The 24741-nt window shown below is 46.2% G+C and overlaps 1 protein-coding gene across 11 annotated transcripts; it reads right to left on the bottom strand.

Annotated features, from left to right (window-relative positions):
• Positions 1 to 1655: 1655 nt before the first annotated feature.
• On the bottom strand, positions 1656 to 24022 carry LOC146356089 (uncharacterized). 11 transcript variants are annotated; one of them, XM_084831214.1, is made up of 6 exons: positions 23866 to 24012; positions 19251 to 19348; positions 17435 to 17587; positions 14438 to 15448; positions 13540 to 13669; positions 1656 to 10868 (listed from the first exon to the last, which is right to left on the bottom strand). In XM_084831214.1, the coding sequence occupies exons 4-6, from the start codon at positions 15263 to 15265 to the stop codon at positions 8392 to 8394; spliced, it is 3435 nt and encodes a 1144-aa protein (XP_084687340.1). In that variant the 5' UTR covers positions 15266 to 15448; positions 17435 to 17587; positions 19251 to 19348; positions 23866 to 24012; the 3' UTR covers positions 1656 to 8391. The 11 variants fall into 11 exon arrangements, with proteins under 11 accessions (XP_084687340.1, XP_084687334.1, XP_084687342.1 ...); XM_084831208.1 differs by having other exon boundaries at positions 1656 to 10871; positions 14438 to 15355; positions 23866 to 23988; XM_084831216.1 differs by having other exon boundaries at positions 14438 to 15355; positions 23866 to 23988.
• Between the last annotated feature and the right edge of the window lie 719 nt (positions 24023 to 24741).

The raw sequence follows: 24741 nt of genomic DNA, 5'->3' as shown, positions 1-24741 counted from the left end.
ATATCTTTTTTTAGGTGCGGTCACCAGAACTGTACAGAGTATTCCAAGTGTGGTTGCACCATAGATTGGTATAGAAGCAGTATGATATTGGCAGTTTTATTCTCAATACCTTTTCTAATTATGCCTAACATGGAGGTTGCCTTTTTTACAGTGGCCGCACACTAGGTTGACATCTTCATTGAGCTGTCCACCACAACCACAACATCTCTTTCCTGGTTGGTCACTGCTAGCTCAGATCCCATCAGGCTATACTTGAAGTTGGGATTTTTGGCCCCAACATGCATCACTTTACACTTGTTTACATTGAACCGCATTTGCCATTTAGATGCCCATTCTCCCAGTTTGGAAAGATCCTTTTGGAGCTCTTCACAATCCCTTTTTGTTTTAACCACCCTAAATAATTTGGTGTCATCCGCAAACTTGGCCACTTCACTGCTCATTCCTAATTCCAGATCATTTATGAACAGGTTGAAAAGCATTGGTCAATAACAGATCCCTGTGGGACCCCATTATTTATTTCCCTGCACTGGGAGAATTTACCATTTATTCCTACTCTCTCTGTTCTTTAACCAGCTATGATCCATAAGAGGGCCTGTCCTCTTATTCCATGACTGCTCAGTTTGCTCAGGAATCTTTGGTGAGGGACTTTGTCAAAAGCCCTCTGGAAGTCCAAGTAAACAATGTCTACCGGATCACTAGGAGCTGGGAGATCTGGGTTCTAGTCCCTACTCAGCCATGGAAACTCGCTGGGTGACTTTGGGCTAGTCACAGACTCTCAGCCCAACCCACCTCACAGGGTTGTTGTGAGGATAAAATGGAGAGGAAGATGATAATGTAAGCCACCTTGGTTCCTTGCAAGAGGAAAAAAGGCAGGGTATAAATGCAATCAATCAATCAATCAAACTCTAAAAGGTTAGTGAGACAGGACTTACCTTTGTGGAAGCCATGTTGATTCTTTTCCAGCAGGGCTTGTCCTTCTATATGCTAATTTTATCTTTAATAATGCCTTCAACCAATTTACTCGGAACAGATGTTAAGCTAACCGGAGTACTCCACACTGCAACATTTTGTTGCAGGCCCCGTGATCACCCTACAAAGTTGACTGTAGGGTGATCAGGGTCACAAGAGGCAGCCATATGCTCCAAGTCTCCCTGCAAACAGGAAAATAAATGTTGGTATTTATTATATTTTTTATTGCATCCTTTCACCAAATTGCTCAGGGTGGTGTATGTGGTCCCATCCCTTTGATCTTCACAGTAATCCTGTGTGGTAGATTAAAGTTGAGAGGGAGTGTGAGACTGACCCTGAATCACCCAGCGAGCTTCATGGCTAAGCAGGGATTTGAACTTGGTCTCAGTCCAGCATCCTAACCACACGGGCTCTCACGTTGCCTGTGCTCTAAATCTATATATCTGCCTTGGGCGGGAGAGTTTCTGGGGATGCCTTTAATTAATAATACTTTACTCTATATTGGATGGTACCGAATAGGACACACCACTCGCAGCGAACTTTTGCATTGCAAAGAATTCTTCTTCCCACAAATTGTGAAATACGCAATTTACACAGGTGGGAAAATTCTTTCCCAAGCTTACTTGGCATTATCTACAGTGGCCTGTGCCAGTTAATCAAACTGTATCAGTGACCCGAGGTTTGTATATCAATATGGCATTTGGTAACTCTTTTCTTTTTTGCCCCGCACAATATATATTTTTTTAAGAACCTGTCCAAGAGCCACACACCACACACACACACACACACAAGTTCCTGCAAGTGTTTCAATAATCCAATGCTTGGGGTGGGGTGGATGTGTATATATAGAGATATATTTATTATCATTTGTCATATAAGAAATGTAAGATGCTACAATTCCTTTTTCATTTGGCAAATTCACAGAGTTTGTTGCTTTTCTCATGGTGAACAAAAATGTTGGTCTATTTTTGTGAGTACATTGTTCTTTTTGCATCAAAACACCAGAAGCAAGGTCCATCTGAAATTAAATACATCCATTTTTTTCCCATCCTTTTCACACTCTTACATAAATAGGTCATTTCTGAATACTGGCACCACCTCTCCTGACATCTGTAGCCATTCTGGCTACAGATTTTGCATTCAGTGCTTAGCAAAACACATTGTCTGAAGCATCCGACGTGTAAAAGAGTAAATCCTCTTAATGTTTGCCTAATGTTTGACTCCAGGAGAAAAAAATAAATCCAAGAGGGAATTATTTCTTTTTTTTTGGTAGGATTTCATTTACTCATTTTCTTTACATCTTTCCTGCATTTCCTTGTAATGATCACAGGTAGAAGTTCCTTAGTGAATCTTAAGTGTTTCTGACAGCATTCCTCCCCCCACCCCAAATAGATTTGATATATTTCCCATTATAAGATGCAATAATTTATAACCGTCTAGGTTCACATTACTACATAACATTTGAGAATAAGTTGTGCTGTGAAGATATTCCAATAACTTATAAATATTGGGACAAATTTTACCCATACCATGTTTCCAGTTTTCCATAGATTTTCCCCTCAGTAAGCAATTTCATTTTTTATTGTTGTTGCTGTTGAATGCTATGGTCTCATTAATGTCAGCCTTTGTCTTTCTCTCAAAATACTTTTAAAACAGCTTTAGATATACAGACGGGGCCAGAAATGTTGGAACAAGGATAACGGTTTTGGCAGTTGGCCTCTGTACACCACCACATCGAAGTTGAAAGGAAACACACCCAGATGGGAGCGAAGTCAGGTCCTTCAGCTGTAATTCAGGGGGTTTGACAAAAGTGGGGCACTAACCATTCAGGAAGTACAGCCAGTGGCATACACACACACCCATCGTTGGTGGCTCATAAGTAATGGAACAAACCAACATCATTTCAAACTTAAGGATCGCCTTTAATACCTGGATGACAATCCTTTGCAGTCAATGACTGCCTGAAGTCTGGAACCCATGGACATGACCAAATTCTGAGTTTCCTCCCTCGAGATGCTTGGCCAGGCCTTTACTGCAGCTGCCTTAAGCTGCTGCTTGTTTGTGGGTCTTTCTGCCTTCAGTCTTGTCTTCAGTAAGTGAGAAGCATGCTCTGTTGGGTTGAGATCAAGTGACTGACTTGGCCATTGAAGAACATCCCACTTCTTTGCCTTGAGAAACTTTTGGGTAGCTTTTGCTGTATGTCATTATCCATCTGCAATATGAAGCGGTGTCCTATCAGTTTGGCAGCATTCGGCTGAATCTGAGCAGAAAGTATAGCCCTATACACTTCAGAATTCATCCTGCTGCTTTTATCAGCAGTCAGGTCATCAATAAACACCAGTGACCCGGTTCCATTGGCAGCCATACATGCCCATTTATTTATTTATTTATTTATTTATTTATTATTGCATTTATATCCCGCCTTTTTTCCTCTTGCAAGGAACCCAAGGCGGCTTACATTATCCTCCTCCTCTCCATTTTATCTTCACAACAACAACCCTGTGAGGTAGGTTGGGCTGAGAGTGTGTGACTGGCCCAAAGACACCCAGTGAGCTTCCATGGCCGAATGGGGACTAGAACCCGGATCTCCCAGCTCCCAGTCCAACACTCTTGCCACGACACCACACTGGCTCTCATGCCATAACACTGCCTCCACCATGTTTGACAGATGATGTGGTATGCTTTGGATCATGAGCTGTTCCTTTCTTTCTCCATACTTTTCTCTTCCCATCATTCTGGTACACGTTAAGCTTGGTTTCATCAATCCAAAGAATCTTTTTCCAGAACTGGGCAGGCTTTTTAGGTGTTTGCTGGCAAAGGCTAATCTGGCCTGTCTGTTCTTGAGCGTTACCAGTGGTTTGCACCTTGTTGTGAAGCCTCTGTATTTACATTCATAAAGCTGTCTCTTGACTGTAGATGTTGACAACGACATGCCTACCTCCGCAACAGCGTTCTTGACCTGGCTAGATGTTGTGAAAGGGTTCCTCTTCACCAGTAGCAGAATTCTGCGGTCATCCACTTTAGTTGCCTTCCGTGGCCTTCCAGGCCTTTTGCTGTTGCCGAGCTTGCCAGTTAATTCCTTCTTTTTCAGGATGTTCCAAACTGTTGCGTTGGTCACTCCCACTGTTTTTGCTATCTCTCTGATGGGTTTGTTGTTTCCTCAGCCTAATGATGGCCTCCTTCACTTGCATGGGCACCTCTTTGGACCTCATGTTGGGAGTTCCAGTGAACAGCTACCAAATGCAAATGTAACACTCAGAACCTCCTCCAGGCCTTTTATCTGCTTGATTGGTCATGGGGTACCCAGGAAACAGGCCACACCTGGCCATGCAGCTGCTTGTCAGCCAGTCGTTCCATTACTTATGAGCCCCCAATGACGGGTGTGTGTGTATGCCACTGGCTGTCCTTCCTGAATGGGTAGTGCCCCACTTTTGTCACAGCCCTTGAATTACAGCTGGAAGTCCTGACTTTGCTCCCATCTGGGTGTGTTTCCTTTCAACTTCAATGCAGTGGTGTACGGAGGCCAACTGCCAAAGCAGTTATCCTTGTTCCAATATTTCTGGCCCTGACTGAACCTCTTTCCATGCATGTCACTAACCCCTTTTAAAGCCATCAAGACGGCCATACAGAGAGCTAGTTTCATTTGACTTTAGCAGTCCTAACTCAGTGTTAGATTGTACTCTGTGGGGCTGTTCACACAACACACTAACCCACACTCAGTGGCTGAGTGTATGTCGTTGTTGAACTAGCATGTTGTCTGAACCTAGGACATTTTCCACAGCGCGGCTTGTTAACTGTGCAGTGTGGCTTCTTCACCACCCTGAACAACATAACAACAAACAATGGGTTCTCAAGGTAGCTTGTTCAAGAAAAATAAGCCACACTACATAGTTAACAAGCCACCCTGTGGAAAATGTCCTGGTTTCAGACAACACGTTAACCCAGGGTTCAACAAACAACCCACAGTTCAACAACCTCCCACGCTCAACCACTGGGTGTGGGTTAGCATGCTGTGCAAATCCAGTCAGTGTGTGTTTATGAACCACACTGTGGATTTGTGTGTGATGCTATGGGATGGTGACCTAACACTGCAATGTTTACACAGGGGTGGGCAACCTGTAGCCCTCCAAATGTTTTGGCCTGCAACTCCCATGATCTCTCACCATTGGCTACTCTTGCTAGGGCTGATGGGAATTGTAGGCCAAAACATTTGGAAGGCCACCGGTTGCCCACTTCTGCTTTACACAGTGTCGCGCTTGCCAGCCTGCAGTACCCTTGCTCCGAGGTTGTATCTGCCTTTTACTTACCCACTAGGGCTAGCAGCAGCGTTGAGGGGGCAAGTGGCAAGGCCAGAACCAGACAAAAAGACAGCTGCACCAATGTTTATGCCTCAAGAATTGCCCTTGCTGAGATGATCAATAACAATAAAATATATTATTGATAATTACGATCAATTCTTACTATCAAGGGCAACATGCAGGTAGTCATTCCAGTACTTCCCCAAAATCTGAAAATGAAGAAACCCAACCCCTTATTTCTAGAAATGTAAAAGAAAGCACACAGACCCATGTCAAAGGTATCTGAAACCACCAGTTGCATGACAGGAAAGCGAAGTTTGTGAACAATTGAGAGGGGGGAGGGGAGAACCACATAGGAAGGTAAAAACTGTACATTAGAAAATTATGCATTGTTGCTACCTATTAATTTTAAATGCATGGTGAAAGGGAGAGAGAACTCTTCAGACAACATCCAGAAAAAGCCGCAGCTTCTGTGGAGGCAGATCTGCATAAGGGGAAAAGGGCTGCACTCAGTGTTGGTTCTATACTTGACCAGGATGCTGAGCTTCATTATCATGTTCTTTTGACCCTATTGTTTCAGTCTGAGCAGCCTACAGAGGTGAGCAGGTCCTTAGCGCCTTGGATTAAAAACAGGTTTGCAAGTGAAAATCTTGGGCTGTCTGGGTCTGGGCTAGTTCTAGTCATCATCTTCAGACTGTTGCGAGATCTCTAAAATCTCATAGTGTGAGAAAGAGTTGCTAAAAAAAATTAATTCTGTAGCTAGCCAGCAAGACTATCCACGTTTTGCTATGGGGGGAGAGGGGGTGCTGCTGCAAAGCTCACTGGCCCCTGATTCGACGGTACCTACATGACATCACATCCTGGTGCGTTATTTGTTATCCCTTTTCTGGGATGGCTTTCAACAACTTTTTGAAGTTGTTGAAAAAGACCAATTCCAAAACTAGCAAGGTAAGGCAATCCCCTATACGTTTTGATGTGGGGGGCTCTGAAGAAGGCTCACAGAGAACAAGGCTCACTGCACCCCCCATTGGACAGTGCCTCCATGACATCACATCCAGGTATATCAGTCATCCCACCCCAGATGGCCCCACCGAGTTTGAAAAGCATAGAACGTCCCCGCCCCACATTTTTTTCTGCCTGGAGATGTGCACTCATGTACTTGACAACTCCGGGGTTTTAAATGTAAAATGAGCAATCCCTGTGTAACAGCAACATTGAACCTCAGAAGCACAATCGGTCATGCCCACAGAAGGAAGTTATTGCTGGTTTGCAATCCCACCCCCACCCCCCTTTACCTCTTTCCCTATGCAGCCTGTCTTCTTGATTTTAATTTGATGCTTGTTAGTGTCCTAATCCCTCCTGTTGTCTTATGTGCTACGTCCCACACACAGGGGTACACACAATGAACAGGCTGTGATCTAAGCAGCTCCAAAAGGAGCCAAGATTAATTCACTTGCTAGTGCATTGCCCCTGGACAGTAATATCTGCTTGCCTTGAGGGGCAGTGCAAACAGATGGTGGCCTCAGGCCATGGTACCAAAGACTGAGAAACCAAGGACTGCCCATCACAGCTGTTGAAATGGGAAGATCTCTGCATTCTCCACATACACCTATTAGGAACAGGTCTTCCCACAGCCTTCACCACCTAGTCCTTCATTAGCAGCTCATTTGTGAGCTGCTTCTGACAATGATTTTCTCAACCACAGAGGATGTGCTGATGAAGTGGATGTTCAAGAGAACATCCACTTCATCAGCACCTCCCCAAAATACTACCTTAAAAAAACAGGTGAAAAGCTCTCAATCGGTCAGCAGACTAGCTTTTTAAACGAAAGGTATTTTTTCCCTTTTTTAATGAAGGGTGTTCAATTCCTCATGATGCGTAAGCGTTCCCCTCCTGTGTAGATTCTAAGACATCTAACAGACAATACTGGAATGCTTTCTCTTGGGTGTTTCGATCCTCTCGTGATGACTAAAGCTGAAGCTTTAGCCAGAATATATGTCTTTTATATGGCTTCTCTCCTGTGTAGATTTTCTGATGGTTGTTGTTTTTTAAACCATCTAAGCAAGTCTGTTTTTATATGGACTTTTTGCAGGTTAAAGATTTAAATTGTCGCAGAAGATTTCCCTTGGAGCTAAGTGGTGGAACAGATACTTTGCCTGCAGGAGGTCCCAGGCTCAACACCCACAGTCAAACTATGGAACTCACTTCCACAAGATGTAGCAGTGGCCACCAATTTGGATGGCTTTAAAAGGTTAGACAAATTCCTGGAGGAGAAGGCTGTCCATGGCTACTAGTCCTGATGGCTCTGTGCTCCCTCCAGTATTAGAGGCAGTATGCCTATGTACCTCAGTTGCTGGGGAACATGGGCGGGAGCGTGCTGTGGCACTCATGTCCTGCTTGTGGGTTTCCCATGGGCAGCTGGTTGGCCCCCGTGTGAACGGAATGCTAGATTAAATGGACCCTTGGTCTCCAGTTTAAAAAGTGTCAGATAACAAATGCTGTGAAAGGCCCAAGCCCCCAGAAAGCTGCTGCTAGTCAGAATAAACAATACTTGGCTAGCTGGACAAATAGATTTAGCTGGTGAAAGCCAGCTTCCTATGTTCCCACCTGTGTGGGAGTCAGACCCTGCTCCTGTCAAATTGGTAAAGCAGGGGTAAAACCCACAGGCCAAAGCAGTCTGTCACAAGGAGACCAGTTAGCATGTGTGACCTGGAAGGCCTTACAAAGATCAAGGAGTACCTCACAACCCACTCTGGCCTATTATTGTTAAGAGATATCCTTGGTGGCTTCCCTGTAGTTCCCTCTTTTGGCCATACCTGTGTGATGGTATACAAAGTGAACCACTTTGACACTCCTCAGGTCCTAGGTTCAGAATCTGTTGCGGGTTTGTGTTCTGACCGTGGCTTGTCTAAGCATTTACAACAAATGTTTCCTCCATGGATTCTCCGATGAGTAGCAAATTCTTAAGTTATAACCACAGAAGCTTTCTGAGCTGCAGTGTGATGTTTTGTGATATACGGTTCCCCCTACCCCGCAACGGATAACAAAATGGAATGCGTTGTTGAAGTCTGTGCACTTCGACAGCCTTCCGACAGTGTGTGAACACATACAGGATCTTGTTTATTTATGTGTGAATTCTCTGATGCTTAATAAGATTCTCATTTGAACAGAAGCTTTTCCCACAGTCTGAACATTTATAGGGGTTCTCCCCTGAGTGAATCCTTTGATGTCTAATAAGATTTGAACTCTGGCTGAACCCTTTCCCACAGTCCAAGCATTTATAGGGCCTTTCCCCTGTGTGGCTTCTCCGATGTATCACAAGCTGTGACTTGGTGACAAAGGATTTCCCACAGTCCAAGCACTGAAACGGGTTCCCATTTATGTGGATTCTCTGATGCTTAAGAAGCTTCACCTGAGAACTGAAACTATCCCCACAGTCAGAACATGGAAACAGCTTCTCTCCCTTGTGGGTTCTTTGATGGACCGTCAGGTGGGAACTCTGGCTAAAACATTTCCCACAGGCCACACATTTGTAGGGTCTCTCTCCTGTATGGATTCTCTGATGTATGATAAGGTACGATTTGGAAATGAAAGATTTCCCACAATCCAAGCATTTATTCTTATTATTATTCTTATCATTATTCTTATTGTTATGATTATGTGGTTTCTTTGCTGTGTGGATTCTCTTGTGAGCAATAAGTTGAGAGCGCACTCGAAAGCTTTTCCCACATTCGGAGCACTGGAATGGCTTCTTTCCCACATGAGTTCTTTGATGGACATTAAGGTGTGAACTCTGACTAAAGCTTTTGCCACAGGCCAAACATTTGTACGGTCTCTCTCCTGTGTGCATTCTCTCATGTATGATAAGGTAAGACTTGAAAATGAAGGTTTTGCTGCAGAAGGAGCATTTATGGGGTTTTTTGGGTTTATGGATTTGCTTGTGTGTGATAAGGCGAGACCTCACCCTGAAGCTTTTCCCACAGTCTGAACACTGGAATGGCTTTTTCCCTGTGTGGGTTCTTTCATGAACAGTAAGGTGTGACCTCTGTGTGAAGCTTTTCCCACAAGCCAAGCATTTGTATGGTCTCTCTCCAGTGTGAATTCTCTGGTGGATGATAAGGTATGATTTGGCAAAGAAGGACTTCCCACAGTATGAGCACTTATGTGGTTTCTTTGCTGCATGGATTCTCTTGTGAGCAATAAGGTGCGAATGCACTTTGAAGCTTTTGCCACAGTCAGAACATATATACAGGCAATCTCCTGTGTGGATGCTTCGATGCTTCATAAGGTTTGTGCCAGAACTGAAACTTTGTCCACAGTCAGAACATTGGAACAGCTTCACCCCCGTGTGTGTTCGTTTGTGGACATTAAGGTGTGAACTTTGGCTGAAACCTTTCCCACAGGCCAAGCATTTATACGGCCTTTCTCCAGTGTGGATTCTCTGATGGATGATAAGGTAAGATTTGGTAAAGAAGGATTTCCCACAGTATGAACACTTATGTGGTTTTTTGGCTGTATGGTTCCTCTTATGAGCAATGAGGTGGGAGTTTACCCTGAAGGTTTTCCCACACTCAGAGCATTTATAGCGGTTTTCTCCTGTATGAATTCTTTGATGTTGGACCAGTTTGATCCTGGAACGGAAGCTTTCTCCACAGTCAGAACATTGGAATGATTTTACTCTTTTGTGGGTTTGTTGATGAACGTTAAGGTGAGCATTCTGGCTGAAGGTTTTCCCACATTCCAAGCACTTGTAGGGTCTCTCTCCTGTGTGAATTCGCTGATGTATAATGAGCTGTGATGCGGCAAGGAAAGATTTCCCACAGTCTGAACATTTATGTGATTTTCTCCTTGCATGGATCCGCTTATGGGCAATGAAGTGAGAGTGGACCTTGAAGCTTTTCCCACAAGTTAAACATTTATATGGGCTCCCTTTTACATGGATATTGTGGTGTTTGGTAAGGTTGGTGCTGGAACAAAAGCTTTTCCCACAGTCAGAGCACTGGAACGGCTTCACTCCTGTGTGGATTCTTTGATGGACGGTGAGGTTCGAACGCTGGGCAAACATTTTCCCACAGGCCAGGCACTGAAATGGCTTCTCTCCAGTGTGTATTCTCTGATGAATAATAAGGTGTGCTTTGGCAATAAAGGATTTCCCACAGTCTGGGCATCTGTGTGGCTTCCTTTCTCCATGGTTTCCTTTACGGGAAATGCAGTGAGAAATCACCTTGAAGCTTTTCCCGCCATCGGAGCATTTATATGTGTCTCTTTTCTCTTGTTTAATAAGACTGGAACTCTGCCTGAAGCTCCACTCACCAATCTTACACGTGTCTTTCCTCTTCCCTTTGTGGATTCTCTGTTGTCCTCCAGTCCAATCAAGGGCTTCATCACCCTCCCAAAGAACGGATGTTTCTGGTCTCTCCTGCAAGTTATTTCCTTTTTTTTTCTCTGCTCGGTGCCAGCCATCAGAAGCATCTTTCTGCTCATGAAAGTGGGAAACCTTGTTTTCTGGTCTCCCCACCTTTGGTGCCCTGTTTAGCTGTGCTCGATCAAAACCTTCTGACTGGGAGGTCTCCTCCTCATTGGCGCTCATCCATCCTTCACCTGCTGGAACGAAGAGGACACTTTAAGCACTCTGACAAATACTTGCCCCAGAAGCCTTTGCATCTTGCAAGACACCTGCACCAACCTGAATAATGGGCTGCTTTGCAAATATTTATCCAAAACAGTTATTTGTTCTTCTGCATTTCTCTCATAAGCAAAACTCTCCTAAACTACGATTTTCATAAAGAAACAAAGGAAATATTGAGAGATATTCCTTTACTAAGTTTAGAACATAAGAAGAGCCCTGCTGGATCAGACCAAGGGTCCATCTAGTCCAGCATTCTGTTCACACAGTGGCCAACCGGGAGCCCACAAGCAGGGCATGAGAGCAACAGCACCCTCCCACCCATGTTCCCCAGCAACTGGTGTACATAGGCTCACTGCTTCTGGTACTGGAGGTAGCACATAGCCATCAAGACTAGTAGCCCTCGATAGCCTTTTCCTGCATGAATTTGTCCAACCCCCTTTTAAAGCCATCCAAATTGGTGGCCATCACTATATCCTGTGGTAGCGAATTCCATAGTTTAACTCTGCCCTGTGTGAGAGTGTTTTTCCATCCTTTTATCTGTCCTGAATCTCCCACCAATCAGCTTGAGAACTTTGAGACTTGGGACTGTGGAACTACCTGCCACAAGGGTGTCTAGGGTATAAAATCTTTAGCCAGTGCCTTTTAAAAGAAGATACTAAAATGGTGTTGAGAAGCATCTGCTTCAAAATGTTGGGAGATGGAGCATGTGTCCAGTGCCCAGGCTCAGGTCTCTGTCTTGTGATTGATCAGAGAAGTCAAAGTGCAAAACAAGTGTCAGGTCAGCAGTGTCTCAGGGTACAATCAGAATCCACGAACAGCAGTGAAGTGCAAAGTCTGTAGACAGCTTTGCATAATACAGGACCACCAAGGCTACAAGAAAAATGTTTTCCAGTCCTTGTTCTTCTTTTGTTCTTGCTGTAATGTTTTATTTATTAGTATTTATTATTTTATTTTGTTTTTACATTGGTCTTTATATTGTATTATATGTATTTTTTTAATGTAAACTGTGTAGAGATTTTAGGATAATAAGCATATAGAGGTAGTGTCTGCCTGCCTGCCTGCCTGCCTGTCTATCAGTCAAAGTTGCTGGTGTTTGGAGGCTGTGTCCGCTTTTTAGTCAACTAATTGCTCTTAGCAGCATTCAATACCATTGACCATGGTATCCTTCTGGATTGCCTGAGGGAGTTGGGGGCACTGCTCTGCAGTGGTTCTGCTCCTTTCTCTCAGGATGGTTCCAGATGGTGTCGCTCAGGGATAGTTGTTCCTTGAAAAAGGAACTATTATGTGGAGTCCCTCAGGGCTCCATTCTATCCCCGATGCTGTTCAATATCGACATGAAACCGCTGGGAGAGATCATCAGGAGGTTTGGGGCTCAGTGTTATCAGTATGCTGATGACACCCAAATCTGTTTCTCCTTAACATCTTTATCCAAGGAACGCATGACTCCTCTGAATAACTGCCTGAAGTTGGAAATGGGCTGGATGAGGGAGAACAAGCTGAAGCTGAATCCAGGCAAGACAGAGGTGCTTATCGTGAAGAGTCCTAATTCAGGTATGGAGGTATGTCACCCAGTTCTGGATGGGGTTGCACGCCCCCTGAAGGAACAGGTTTGTAGGTTGGGGTGCTTCTTGACCCAACCCTGCTCCTGGCACCCCAGATGGAGGCAACGGTGAGAAGTGCCTGTTATCAACTTCGGCTGATAACGCCGGCTATGCCCATTCCTGGAACATGTGGACCTGGTAACAGTGGTACACACGCTGGTAACCTCTAGGCTTGATTTCTGCATTGCGCTGTACTTGGGGCTGCCTGTATATTTAGTTCGGACACTTCGTACAAAATATGGCAGCCAGGTTGGTCTCTGGGACATCCCATGGAAACCATATTACACCGGTTTTAAAATCTTTACACTGGCTGCCAATTTGTTTCCAAGCAAAATATAAAGTGATGGTTCTTACCTTTAAGGCCTTACATGGTCAAGGTCCAAGGCACCTTAGGGCGCAGCCCTCCCCTGCGTCCCAGTCCGCCACCTAAGGTCCTCTGGGGGCTCTCTGCTGCGGCTGCCTCATGTGAGACTGGCAGCCACACGCCAGAGGACCTTTTCCTTTGCCGCCTCTCCGTTGTGGAACGACCTGCTGGTTGGAACGCGCCTGCTGACCTCGCTGGAGGTTTTGAAGCAGGCACTGAAGATGCTGTTATTCCGGCAGGCCTTCCCTTTTGGGAACTCTTGTTCCTCGTGCTGACTCTTGCGTACTGTTTTTAGGCTGTGTTGTTTTAAGCTGTTGTTGGATTTTTTAAAAATTGTTTTTAGTTCAAAGTTGTTTTTAGTTATATGTTGTTTGTATATATTGTCCCTATGTTTTTATGTAAACGGTTTTTAGATGTTGTATATTGTATTTTAATGTTTTAACGGAGTCTGAGTAGTCTGAGTAAGTGCTGAATCCCCTGAAACTCCTCACCTCTTCAGAAGCGGAACACAGGAGCATACCAATATCTTTGGTCGTCCGTTTCAGAGTTTTACAGATGCTGATTGCTGCCGTTATGACCGTTTTCTTATTATTAGCCACTTTTTGAGCTCGTTGAGGAGAAGTGGGACACTTATTTCAAAAATAAGAAGAAATGGAAACAAAACCAGGTCACGCTTACCCAGAGAGCTGGCGTCTCCGTCGTCAACTTCCCCCTCAGCCTCTCTGTAATCCTGCCTCTGCTCGCCGTTCAGCGCAGCCTCTTCTTCCTCGGAGAAATCCAGAGCTACCTCCTCAATGGGTCCAAGCTCCTGAAAGAAAAAGGCGGGACTCGGAAGTGGAGGTGGCGGTGCTTTGGGAAAGAGAAGCGGATTGTGCCTAACATCAGCTGACCTCAACAGCGACTTCAAACACAGGGGCTGAGTTCGCACATGATGCTAAGCTATGGTTTATATCAGGGGTTCCCAACGCAGCACCTGCAGGCGCCATACCACCCACGGGTATCTCCAATGGGGCTCGTGAAGGGGTCCCCAATGTGGTGCACCCTGGGGTTAACTGGTTTTTAAAATGCATTAATTGATTTTAATTTATTTAAATGCGTCCGTGTGTTTGACGCCTGCAGCAACATCTTCATCCACTAGGAGGCAGACTTTGCTAGCCAGCACAAAGCTCTGTGGCCCATACATTTTGAGGCCAGAGATGAGTAGGCCGAAGGACAGAGTTATTCGGCTAACCCCTCTGCCCTGCTGTGGGGCAGCCCCCACCGCCTGGGGAATGGAGTGGGCAGCCCTCTCCCTCAGGTGGCCGTGCCTAGGGGTGCCAGCAAGTATGGCTTCACTCAGATGGGGCGGGCCCCATGTGTCCAACTCGGACAGCTGGAAAGGTTGCTTGAAGGCTTCACTCTGTCAAACTAAGGACCACTCCAAAATGTGCAAAGCCAGGTCCGTTCCCTAGTTACTAATGAAAATAAAAGAAGAGGCACTCGCTTTTCATTATACCTGAACAGGCTCGGCAGGCATTGGTGTCAAGGGTGAAAATGTGACTTAGGGAGTCTGACCATGACAAATGCCAGCTCTCACCTGTTCTTCCCAGCTCTCATCTGGACGCTGCCTTTGCAGGAAATCCTCGGCCAGGGCCACAGCCTGGGAGCAGGTCTCTGGGCCATGTTCCCTGACCCAGCTCTGCATTTCTGGGGGCAGGATCGCCAGGAATTGCTCCAGGATCAGCAGCTCCAGGATCTGCTCCTTGCTGTGCCGGTCCACTTTCAGCCAGCGGTGGCAAAGCTTCTGGAGCCGGCTGTAGACGCCTCTTGGTCCCTCGGCCTCCTGGTAGCAGAACCGCCGGAAGTTCTGGCGCTGCCGCTCCCGACTAATGGCATCCCCCCGCAAGATGGCCGCCTTCACCTTGTTGTAGTCCACCCTGTCTCTGGTATCCAGGCTGCTAAAAATCTGCTCAGCTTCCCCACTGAGGGCTGGCAGGAGACGGGCCATCCAGTCCTCTTGCGGCCACCGGCAGGCCTCAGCCACTTGCTCGAAGGAGACCAGGAAGGCCTTTGTATTGTCCCATGGGGTGGGTTCCTCCAGCAGCTGTGGTGTCTCCCACTCCGAGTGTGGGTACTCCAGCGTCTTCAAAAACTCCTGCCACTGGGCTTCCCAACGCTGAAGTAACCCGTCACTGGCTTCGTGCTCCCCAGGCGGCCTTTGCAAGAATTCCCGGATACTCCCGGCCTGCATGATATGAGGGGCTTCCTCCAATCCCTCCCCTGACGTGCAATCCGATGGGTCATCTTCCTCCATTTTAATCCGCCGATGTACCCCTTGCTCTGGCTCTGCGTGAAACCGCAGGCCAAAGCCTGACTGCATTCCTTCCTTGGCAGCCATTTTGTCCCAGGTCCAGAATGGCCTCATCCGAGGTAGCCCTGCCTCTTCGCTCCAAGTCTTCTTACTGTCTTACCAAATGTTGGAAGAAATGTCCAGCCTCTCACTTGGGTCTTAGGTCTGCAAAACAATTTGCTGTGTAAGTTGATGAGTTTTCTCTCAGTGGGAGAACAGACAATTCAACAGACACCCTAGCAAGTGAAGGGCTTCTCCCTGCGAGGGAAAGGGACAAACATGTATAACTTCCAGTCAGATGTTATTTCTTTCTTATTTATGGGTTTTTATGTGTGTTTTTATTTAATTTTTAACAAATTAATATGCTTTTGATACGTTTTAATGTTTCAATGATAACCGTTATTTTATCTGTATTTTACTGTTAACCCCACTGAACACTATTTTTAGTGGAAAGGCAGGATATACGCTTAACAAACAAATAAATAAATCAAATTCCAAGCATGAGGAAGAAAACCTGAGTTTCTCTGAAGAAACTAAAGGTGTATATGTCTGCTTTTCCCCCTAGCCAACATTTCAGGCATCTCTACACCAGCCTAAAATCCTGCATTTAAAACAGGGCTTTCTGCTTCCGTTTTAAATGCAGGATCACAATGACTCCCTTTGCATGCGCTTCCTTTCCCCCCTCCCCTTCCCCCTCCTTCTCCCTGTATCTGAGCTATCTTTCACTGATCTCGCTCCTCTTCTTGCCACTTTTCCTCTTTTCACGGAGGGAACTCAAGCGGAACACAACGGGGTAATTCGTTAGCTCATTATCTGCGATCTATTTAAAAACGGAACAGTGGGCATTTAGTGCAGGAGACGCCCTGGAGGTTCACGGTGTCATGTAAAGAGCCCGCAAACTTTCGTGAAGAAAGCCAAATCTCTACAGACCCCAGAAAAAAAGCGAGGGGAAAGAAACCCAGCATGTTGTTTGGGTGTCAGGAGTGGAAGGAAAGGTTCTCGCTAATGCAGGGGTGGGAAACCTGTTTTCTGTTGAGGGCCACATTCCCTCACACTTAATGTCAGGAGGGTGTGTGTGTCAGCAATGGGAAGGCCAAAGGCAGTGGTGAGCAGGGCCAGAGCCAAAAGTGGGTGAATCATCCTTTTTCTCTTTCTCTTTCTGCCACTTCCTTTTCTCTCTCTTTATGCCATCCCCTTTTTTCTCTCCCCCTCTTCCTTCCCGCCCAGAAGGCAGAGGAAGAAGGGACAGATCGCTCTTGCCAAAGGTCTGAACTGACTGCATGCAGAGAGCTGAAGGAATTAGGCCAGGGGAGCACATGAAATTAGGCCAGGGGCTACAGCGTGCCCACCCCTGCCCCAATGGGCTGCATATGACTGAGTCAGTTGGAAAGCTCCGAGAAGCTTTTGCTCTCTCAGCCTCGGTTCCCCAACTGTGAAATGGGAATAACTATGACCTACCTCAAAGGCTGCGACTGGCCAGAGAAGGAGCAGTTGTAGGGAGCTCACTTCCCCCTTCCCTGCCAGAAAGTCATATCACCTACAACAGACAGTTGCCCTGGGACTGCAGAAGGAAGGAAAAAGAACTCAGGGTGTTTTACAAGTTGAACCTGACTCCATAGGTTAAACTTGTAAAACACCTTGAACTATCAGAGGCAGTGAGCCTATGTACACCCGTTGCAGGGCAACATGGGTGGGAGGGTGCTGTTGTGCTCTTGTCCTCCTTGTGGGTTCCTGGTCGACAGCTGTTTGGCCACTGTGTGAGCAGAATGCTGGACTAGATGGACCCTCGGTCTGATCCAGCAGGGCTCTGCTTATGTTCTTATGAAATTTATGGAGGAGAAGGCTATCAATGGCTACTAGTCCTGATGGTTATATGCTACCTCCGGTATCAGAGGCAGTGAGCCTATGTTTCCACAATGGAAGACAGGCAGGATATAAATGTAATAAATAAATAAACAAACACACGTGCACCAGTTGCTGGGGAACATGGGCGAGAGGGTGCTGTTGCCCTCATGTCCTGCTTGTGGGCGTCCCATTGGGGCAGCTGGTCAGCCACTGTGTGAACAGAACCCTGGACTAGACGGACCCTTGGTCTGATCCAGCAGGGCTCTGCTTACATTCTTATGAACGCTCTGCCCCACTCCATCGGACAAAGGAACAAGAGCCTCGTTCAAGCAGGAACACCAACGAGGGAAGATCAGCCTGGCCCCAAGTGCGCTTAAATGCCTGCTTGTGGCTCATCACCTTGTTCTGGCCTTGAAAAACTGATCTCCCGCCTCTTCCTTCTCCCTCCACTCCCCTTCCCTTGCGTGTCTTGTCTTTTTAGTTTGTAAGCCTGATGGCAGGGCTTTCCTCCCTTTTTTATTGATGGGAGCCGCTTTGGGGGACTGGAATTGTCTGAAAAGTGCGATAAAAAAGCAGTAAATAAATAATAAATGAATACATAAAATTCACATAACATCATTATTCACAGGCAAAATGAGCTTGCCCCTCTCAATATCTATAGTCATATATTTATTTTTTAGTCATTTCTGCAAATGTATGTTCTGACCCAAACAGGCATCCAGAGCAGCTCACAGTACAACATCAATGTGGTCTACATGGTATCTTGGGTCTCTCATTTTGCCAGCATTTCAATTCTCAATAGTCGATTAAGAGAGGCAACAACATGAACAAATATAGAAATATAGCAAGCAGAGAGATTTTAACTGCTGAGATTCTGGCTAGACTAGATAGCTTTATTTTCCCCAGTTGTGTAAATGAGGCCCTTCCACCAGACCTGCTGAAAGACTGCTTACTTTTTTCCTCTTCCCTCCCTAACCCTTTTTCTTTTTCTGTCGTATATTTTCAGATTGTAAGCCTCTGGGTTTTTGTTGTGTCTTGTTTTTATTGTGTATATCGAAGCCACTCTGGGAGACTTTTTGATCGAAAGCAGCATAAAAATGCTTCAATATATTATACGTATTTAATATATTTAATCACAGAATCATAGAATAGTAGGGTTGGAAGGGGCCTATAAGACCATCGAGTCCAACCCCACACATAATGATATATTTAACTCATTAAGGGCACAATCCTATGGGGACAGGCGGCCGCCTCCGAACTCGGAGGCGACCGCCTATCCAATGCAGGACAGGAGAAGCATGGAGGGGATCGTCCCCTCCACGCTTCAGCTGCCCTGCATTTGCAGCTAGACAATTTCGGCTGTCTAGCCGCAGGAAGGCAGAGCGGGGGAGGAGGCTGCTGGACAACATATAGGATGTTTCGTACTGGCATTTCTGCCTTCCCTGCCCCAGAACGCCCCATTTTGGCCGCTCCGTGCTCCTCTTCGGAGCGTGGAGCTGTTCTGCGCTGCCTGCACGGCAGACCGGAAGGGGGGAAGATCAGTTCCCAGAAAACCAGATAGGATTCCCCCCCGCCCGGCGCAATCCTATTGAGATAGTCAGTTACTTCTGATCTCCTCTGAAGTTGGAGGCAACGGCCTATCTAATGCAGGGTGGCTGAAGCATGGAGGAGGTCTGGCTGCCCTGCAGTTTGCCTTAGGTGCCCAATTTTGGGCGTCTAAGTGTGGCTTCGGGGAGGGAGCAGGAATGGGGCTGGAGACTGCATAGGAAGCTGTCTAAAACAGCTTCTGTGGTCTCCTCCCCTCCCCATCCCTGGGAATGCCCTGTTTTCGCCCTCACAGAGAGGCACAGAGGGGCAACTGCTGCAGTTCTCTCCGTGCCAGCTACGGGGGGGCGGGGGGGCGGGGAGCACAGTTTCCCGGCTCTGAGCTCACAGAGCTTTCTACGAGGGGAACAAAAACAGGAGCTGGGAACAGAAAAATCCTATCTCCCCCAGACACTGTCTAGGGGACATAGGATTGCTCTCTTAATTATATATATTTAATAATATTACACACACACGCTGCTTTTCTATTATTTATACTCCAGGGAGCTAACCTTCTGGTTAAATAGTCCATCATAAAACACAGACATCCCAAACAGACAGACACACAAACTAGTAATAAAATCTTGTAATTAAATTTCAGAGACACAGCTGGAATGCTATGCATAATTACCTCAGCGTGAGCTCCATTGATCTCAGCGGGGCTTACTTCTGACTCCACAAGTTCCGCTTGTAAAACACCTTGAGCTTTAGTTAAAGATCTTCACCCATCTGAAAGGCGACATGCAGCTTTTAAGCAGAAATGCAAGCCATCTCGCAAAGCTGAGTTTCCATTTAAACTGCTAGCTTAAGTAGGAACCCCACCAAAGAAAAGGAAAGAAGCATCCACTCTGTAGTGGATTTTCACGGAAGAGGATGGCGAGGAGTCAGGTGTGAACTTTTCACAGAACCAAATACAGTGTCTAGCAGCAGATGTGTATTTAGTAGAGTAGGTGGCAACTATTATGGAATTAGAGTTGGCTTACCTAGCTGTACACAAATATGGTGAAAATCAGTGTTTCCTGCTACTAAGCAGGGCCAGCCCTGCCATGAGGCAGAGTGAGGCGGTTGCCTCAGGCGGCAGAGACTGGGAGGTGGCAGCAAGGTTCCAGTTGAAGGAGAGAGCTGTGGGCCACATGGCCTGCCCTTGCCCCTAAGCTACGCTGCTGCCTTCCAGTGCAGTGGACGATGCTGTCCCATTGCCAGTGTCGAAGACAAGACTCAACTGCCGGTCCAGGTGGCTTTTGTGCATAGAATGAGAGGGGACGCCATCTTGTCCTTCACCTCAGGGAACAAAATGTCTTGGGCCGGCCCTCCTACAAACATCAAGCAGATAGCCATTAATCTGTGACAGATACTTCTATGGCAGGAGTGGGGAAATCCGGCCCTCCTGGGATCTCCGTCTGGCCCTGGGGTTCCCCAGAAGGCCCCCCCGCTTTCCCTCAACCACCCAATTTTTGGTGGTTTTCTGGCTCTTGTGCAGTTTTCCCCCCATTCTAAAAAGTTTTAAATGCCTACCCTAAGGATTAGGAAATGGCAATAAGTGCTTTAACCTAAAATATGCTGGTATTGTTAGCCCCACCCCTTTCACCTTCAGCTCCACCCATTAGTGCAGCACACCCCGGAGAGCTTCAAAATGGAATCCAGCCCTCAGGGTGAAGGAGGTTCAACACCTCCGCCTTATGAGAAAGAATGGCCACCTTTTATTCCCTGACACAGTGAAATGGAACAATAAAAATAATCTCAAAAACAACATTGTGTGACCTTAACTTTCAGCCCAAACAAATGGCCTGAATCAGCTGCAGGCAGACATCTGCATCTAAATCCATAGCTCCGCCTTCCCCAAACGGCTGTCTTCTCTGGTTTTCACTGGGGATGATGGGGGTTGTAGTCCCACCCATCTGGAGGGCACATGGTTGGGAAAGGCTGACTGCCTGCCCTAGCTGGATGAAGGACCATGGCTGCAAATGGATTCTAGGCTGTCGTCCCTGGCCCAATTGAGAAATGGTCGACTTAATCAGTGCGAATGACCACTCTAACGTATTGTTATTGAACTTAAAGTCCTAAATGCTTTGGGGACAGGATATTTGAAGGGCTGTCTGCACCCACATGAGCATGCCCAGACCTTGAGATCAGCTTCAGAGGACCTGCTCATGGGCCTGCCTTTCAATCAATTAGATTGAAATTGATTGAAAGGCAATTGGTGAGCGTTAGAGATAGTGCCTTTTTGGCGATGGCCCACATGCCAGCAAGGTGATGCTCAAAATCCTACAAGCTAGGCTTCAGCAGTATGTGAACCGAGAACTACCGGAAGTACAAGCTGGGTTTAGAAGAGGCAGAGGAACTAGAGATCAAATCGCCAACATTCGCTGGATCATGGAGAAAGCAAGAGAAGTCCAGAAAAACCTCTATTTCTGCTTCATTGATTATGCTAAAGCCTTTGATTGTGTGGATCACAACAAACTGTGGCAAATTATTAAAGAGATGGGAGTACCAGATCACCTTACCTGTCTCCTGAGAAACCTGTACAAGGGTCAAGAAGCAACAGTAAGAACCGGACATGGAACAACCGATTGGTTCAAAATTGGGAAAGGAGTACGACAAGGCTGTATATTGTCGCCCTGCTTATTTAACTGATATGCAGAGTACATCATGAGAAACGCCGGGTTGGATGAATCACAGGTCGGAATTAAGATTGCCGGGAGAATTATCAACAACCTCAGATACGCAGACGATACCACCCTAATGGCAGCAAGCGAAGAGGATCTAAAGAGCCTCTTCTTGAGGGTGAAAGTGGAGAGTGCAAAAGCTGGTTTGAAACTCAACATTAAAAAAAATAAGATCATGGCATCTGACCCCATCACTTCCTGGCATATAGAAGGGGAAGAAATGGAAGCAGTGACAGTTTTTATTTTCTTGGGCTCCAAGATCACTGCAGACGGTGACTGTAGCCATGAAATTAAAAGACGCTTGCTCCTTGGGGGGAAAGCTATGGCAAAGCTAGACAGCATAGTAAGAAGCAGAGACATCACCTTGCCGACAAAGGTTCGTATAATCAAAGCTATGGTTTTCCCAGTAGCAACGTATGGCTGTGAGAGCTGGACTATAAGGAAGGCTGAGCGCCGAAGAATTGATGCTTTCGAACTGTGGTGCTGGAGAAGACTCTTACGAGTCCCATGGACTGCAAGGAGGTGAAATCAGTCAGTCCTAAAGGAAATCAACCCTGAGTACTCATTGGAAGGACAGATACTGAAGCTGAAGCTCAAATATTTTGGCCACCTAATGCAAAGAGAAAAGTCATTGGAAAAGACCCTGATGCTGGGAAAGATTGAAGGCAAAAGGAGAAGGGGATGGCAGAGATGGCTGGATAGCATCACCGATGCAATGAATATGGACTTGAGCACACTCTGGGAGAGAGCGGAGAGCAGGAAGGCCTGGCGTGCTATGGTCCATGGGGTCACGAAGAGTTGGACACGACTTAACGACTGAACAACAACCATGTTTGTGGAACTCCCTCCCAAGGGGTATACATTTGGATCCCCCAGTGCAGGCTTTTCAAAGGGCCTGAATAACCCATCTCTTTTAGGTTGCTCTTAGTAGAGATGATGGCCTGTTGCCATTCTTAAACTATTTAGGGCGCAATCCTGTGCATGTTTAGACAGAAAAAAGCCCTACAATTCCCAGTCTAGCTAGGGAATGCTGGGAGTTGTAGGACTTTCTTCTGTCTAAACGTGCACAGGATTGCACCCTTAGGCTCTAACCCCATATACACAGTTTCCTGGGAGTAAGCCCCACTGAACTCAGTGGGGCTTACTTCTGAGTAGACATACACAGGATTGTACTGTCAGTGATCTATAGTGCAGATAGTTTTACATTGTTTCAGTCATTCAAATTAATTTCATGGGAGTGTGCAGCTGGCTTTTGAAATGTTTTAAACTACTGTATTGAGTCCCCTGGACTGCAAGGAGGTCAAATCAGTCCATCCTAAAGGAAATCAACCCTGACTGCTCATTGGAAGGACAGATACTGAAGCTGAAGCTCCAATATTTTGGCCACCTAATGCGAAGAGAAAACTCCCTGGAAAAGACCCTGATGCTGGGAAAGACTGAAGGCAAAAGGAGAAGGGGACGGCAGAGGATGAGATGGCTAGACAGCATCACGGATGCAATGAATATGAACTTGAGCACGCTCCGGGAGAGAGCGCAGGACAGGAAGGCCTGGCGTGCTATGGTCCATGGGGTCACGAAGAGTCGGACACGACTGAATGACTGAACAACAACAACAACAATTTGATCATGTTTGCAGACTTCTTGTTTCCTAGGTAAGCTGTATTGGAAGAGCTTTGCCTAGAAATATTTAAAATGAATTGGTGGATAAAGAGCCCTTTGGGATCTGAACTTTTGTTCACATAGTCCAGCAGTGCAGAACCTCAGACCCGGGGTCCCAATCCAGCCCTCAGGGTTTCTAGAAGGCCCCACCCCTTTCTGCTCACCCTATCTCCTTTCCCTAGCCCCACCCCCTTTCCCCCAACTCCCAATCATTTGTTGGTTTCCCAGCTTTGTGCAGTTTTCTCCTCCATTCTAAAAGGCTGAAATGCCTCTCCTAAGGCTTAGGCGCTGGCAGTTGGAGCTTTAAATAAAATACACTGGTATTTTTAGTATTTTGGCCCTGCGCACCACTGGAGAGCTTTTCTGAAATGGAATGCGGCCCTTGGGCTGAAACAGGTTCTGCCTCCTTGATCTAGCATAGAATTCTCCTTTCTTGCACTGACCAGCCAGATACCCCACAAAGCCCGCAAGCAGGACCTGAAGGCACACAAACCTCACACAGCAACTGATATTGAGGTATACTGCACATGAACAAGGAGGCTCCATATAGTCATCAACATGGCTAGCACTTCTCAGTGAATTTGTTTAACCTCCCTTTAAAGCCATCTCACCTAGCAGCCACCATCACCACCACATCCTTTACCCAAGACTTAATTAAGGTTTGTTTAATTGGTCTAATAAAACAATTTTCTCCCTTGCATTATTTGTTGCTGTTGTTAGTTTGCCTCTGTTCTCTGGCCAGGTCCCTGTGCCTTTCACAGCAGAAATCCAGCAGGGAAAGCTCTCCCCCATCACTGTCTCTATGCTGGGGACAGCTTCTCCTGTTGGATTTCTGCCTGTCTTCCAGCTGTTAAAGGCATAGAATCTGCAGGAAGGACAAAATTGGCCCTTTTCTGTGTTTTCCTCCGTTGCAATACTCACCACCATTTCTGGCAGGCAACACGCACCTCCCAGCTTGAATCTTTCCAGCTCCCTCCTCTATTCATCTTCTTCTGAAGGGAATTCAAACAGGAAGGAACTTTGACTATTTTTTTTCTTAGCACACACACATTCCCCTTTCATCTTCCTGGGCCTCTCTAGGACGCGGAGCTCTTTCTCTTTAACCCTCTGAGAGCCAAGGCGAAGAGTGGTTTGTCTGTGAGTTTCGCTTCTCATCAGACTCATAACTGTTTCCTTGGCAGATGGAAATTACCCGCAGGGTGGAGGGAAGGGGGATTCTTAAGAGAAGGGGGAAACAAACCAACAAATGCAGCTGCTACAGTAGTGAGAAAGGCAAATCCAGTTTGGGGGATCATTAGGAAAGGGATCGAAAATTAAACGGACCATATTTTAATGGAAATACAACTCTATGGTGTGACCATACTTGGAATACTGTGTACAGTTTTATTTTATTTTTTTATTTACAATATTTGTATACTGCTCCATATGTAAAATAGATTTCAGAGCGGTTAACATAAATGGTAAAATAGTAAAAGGCTAAAAAGATTAAAACACCTTTTTAAAATTACGCTTTTTAAAAACAGAATGAACTGTGGCTGGGCAGTTCAGGAATGGCTCCTGTTTTCAGGAGGTGCTGGAAGCAACCCAGCTTTCTGGTCCCCACACCTCAAAAAGGATATTGTAGAGTTGGAAAAGGTGCAATAACGGGCAACCAAAATGATCAAGGGGCTGGAGCAACTCTCCTATCAGGAATGTTTGGGACAGTTTAGCTTAGAAAAAAGGTGGGCATGGGGAGACAAAATAGAAGTATACACAATAATGCATTGGTGTGGAGAAAGTGGATAGAGAGAAGTTTTT

The sequence above is a fragment of the Heloderma suspectum genome, chromosome 2 (genome assembly GCF_057233095.1).
Source record: "Heloderma suspectum isolate Gila_16-S chromosome 2, 16-S_ref, whole genome shotgun sequence".
Taxonomy (NCBI): Eukaryota; Metazoa; Chordata; class Lepidosauria; order Squamata; family Helodermatidae; genus Heloderma; species Heloderma suspectum.
The sequence above is the reverse complement of the archived record's forward strand: the minus strand, read 5'-3'. Positions and strand labels throughout refer to the sequence as shown.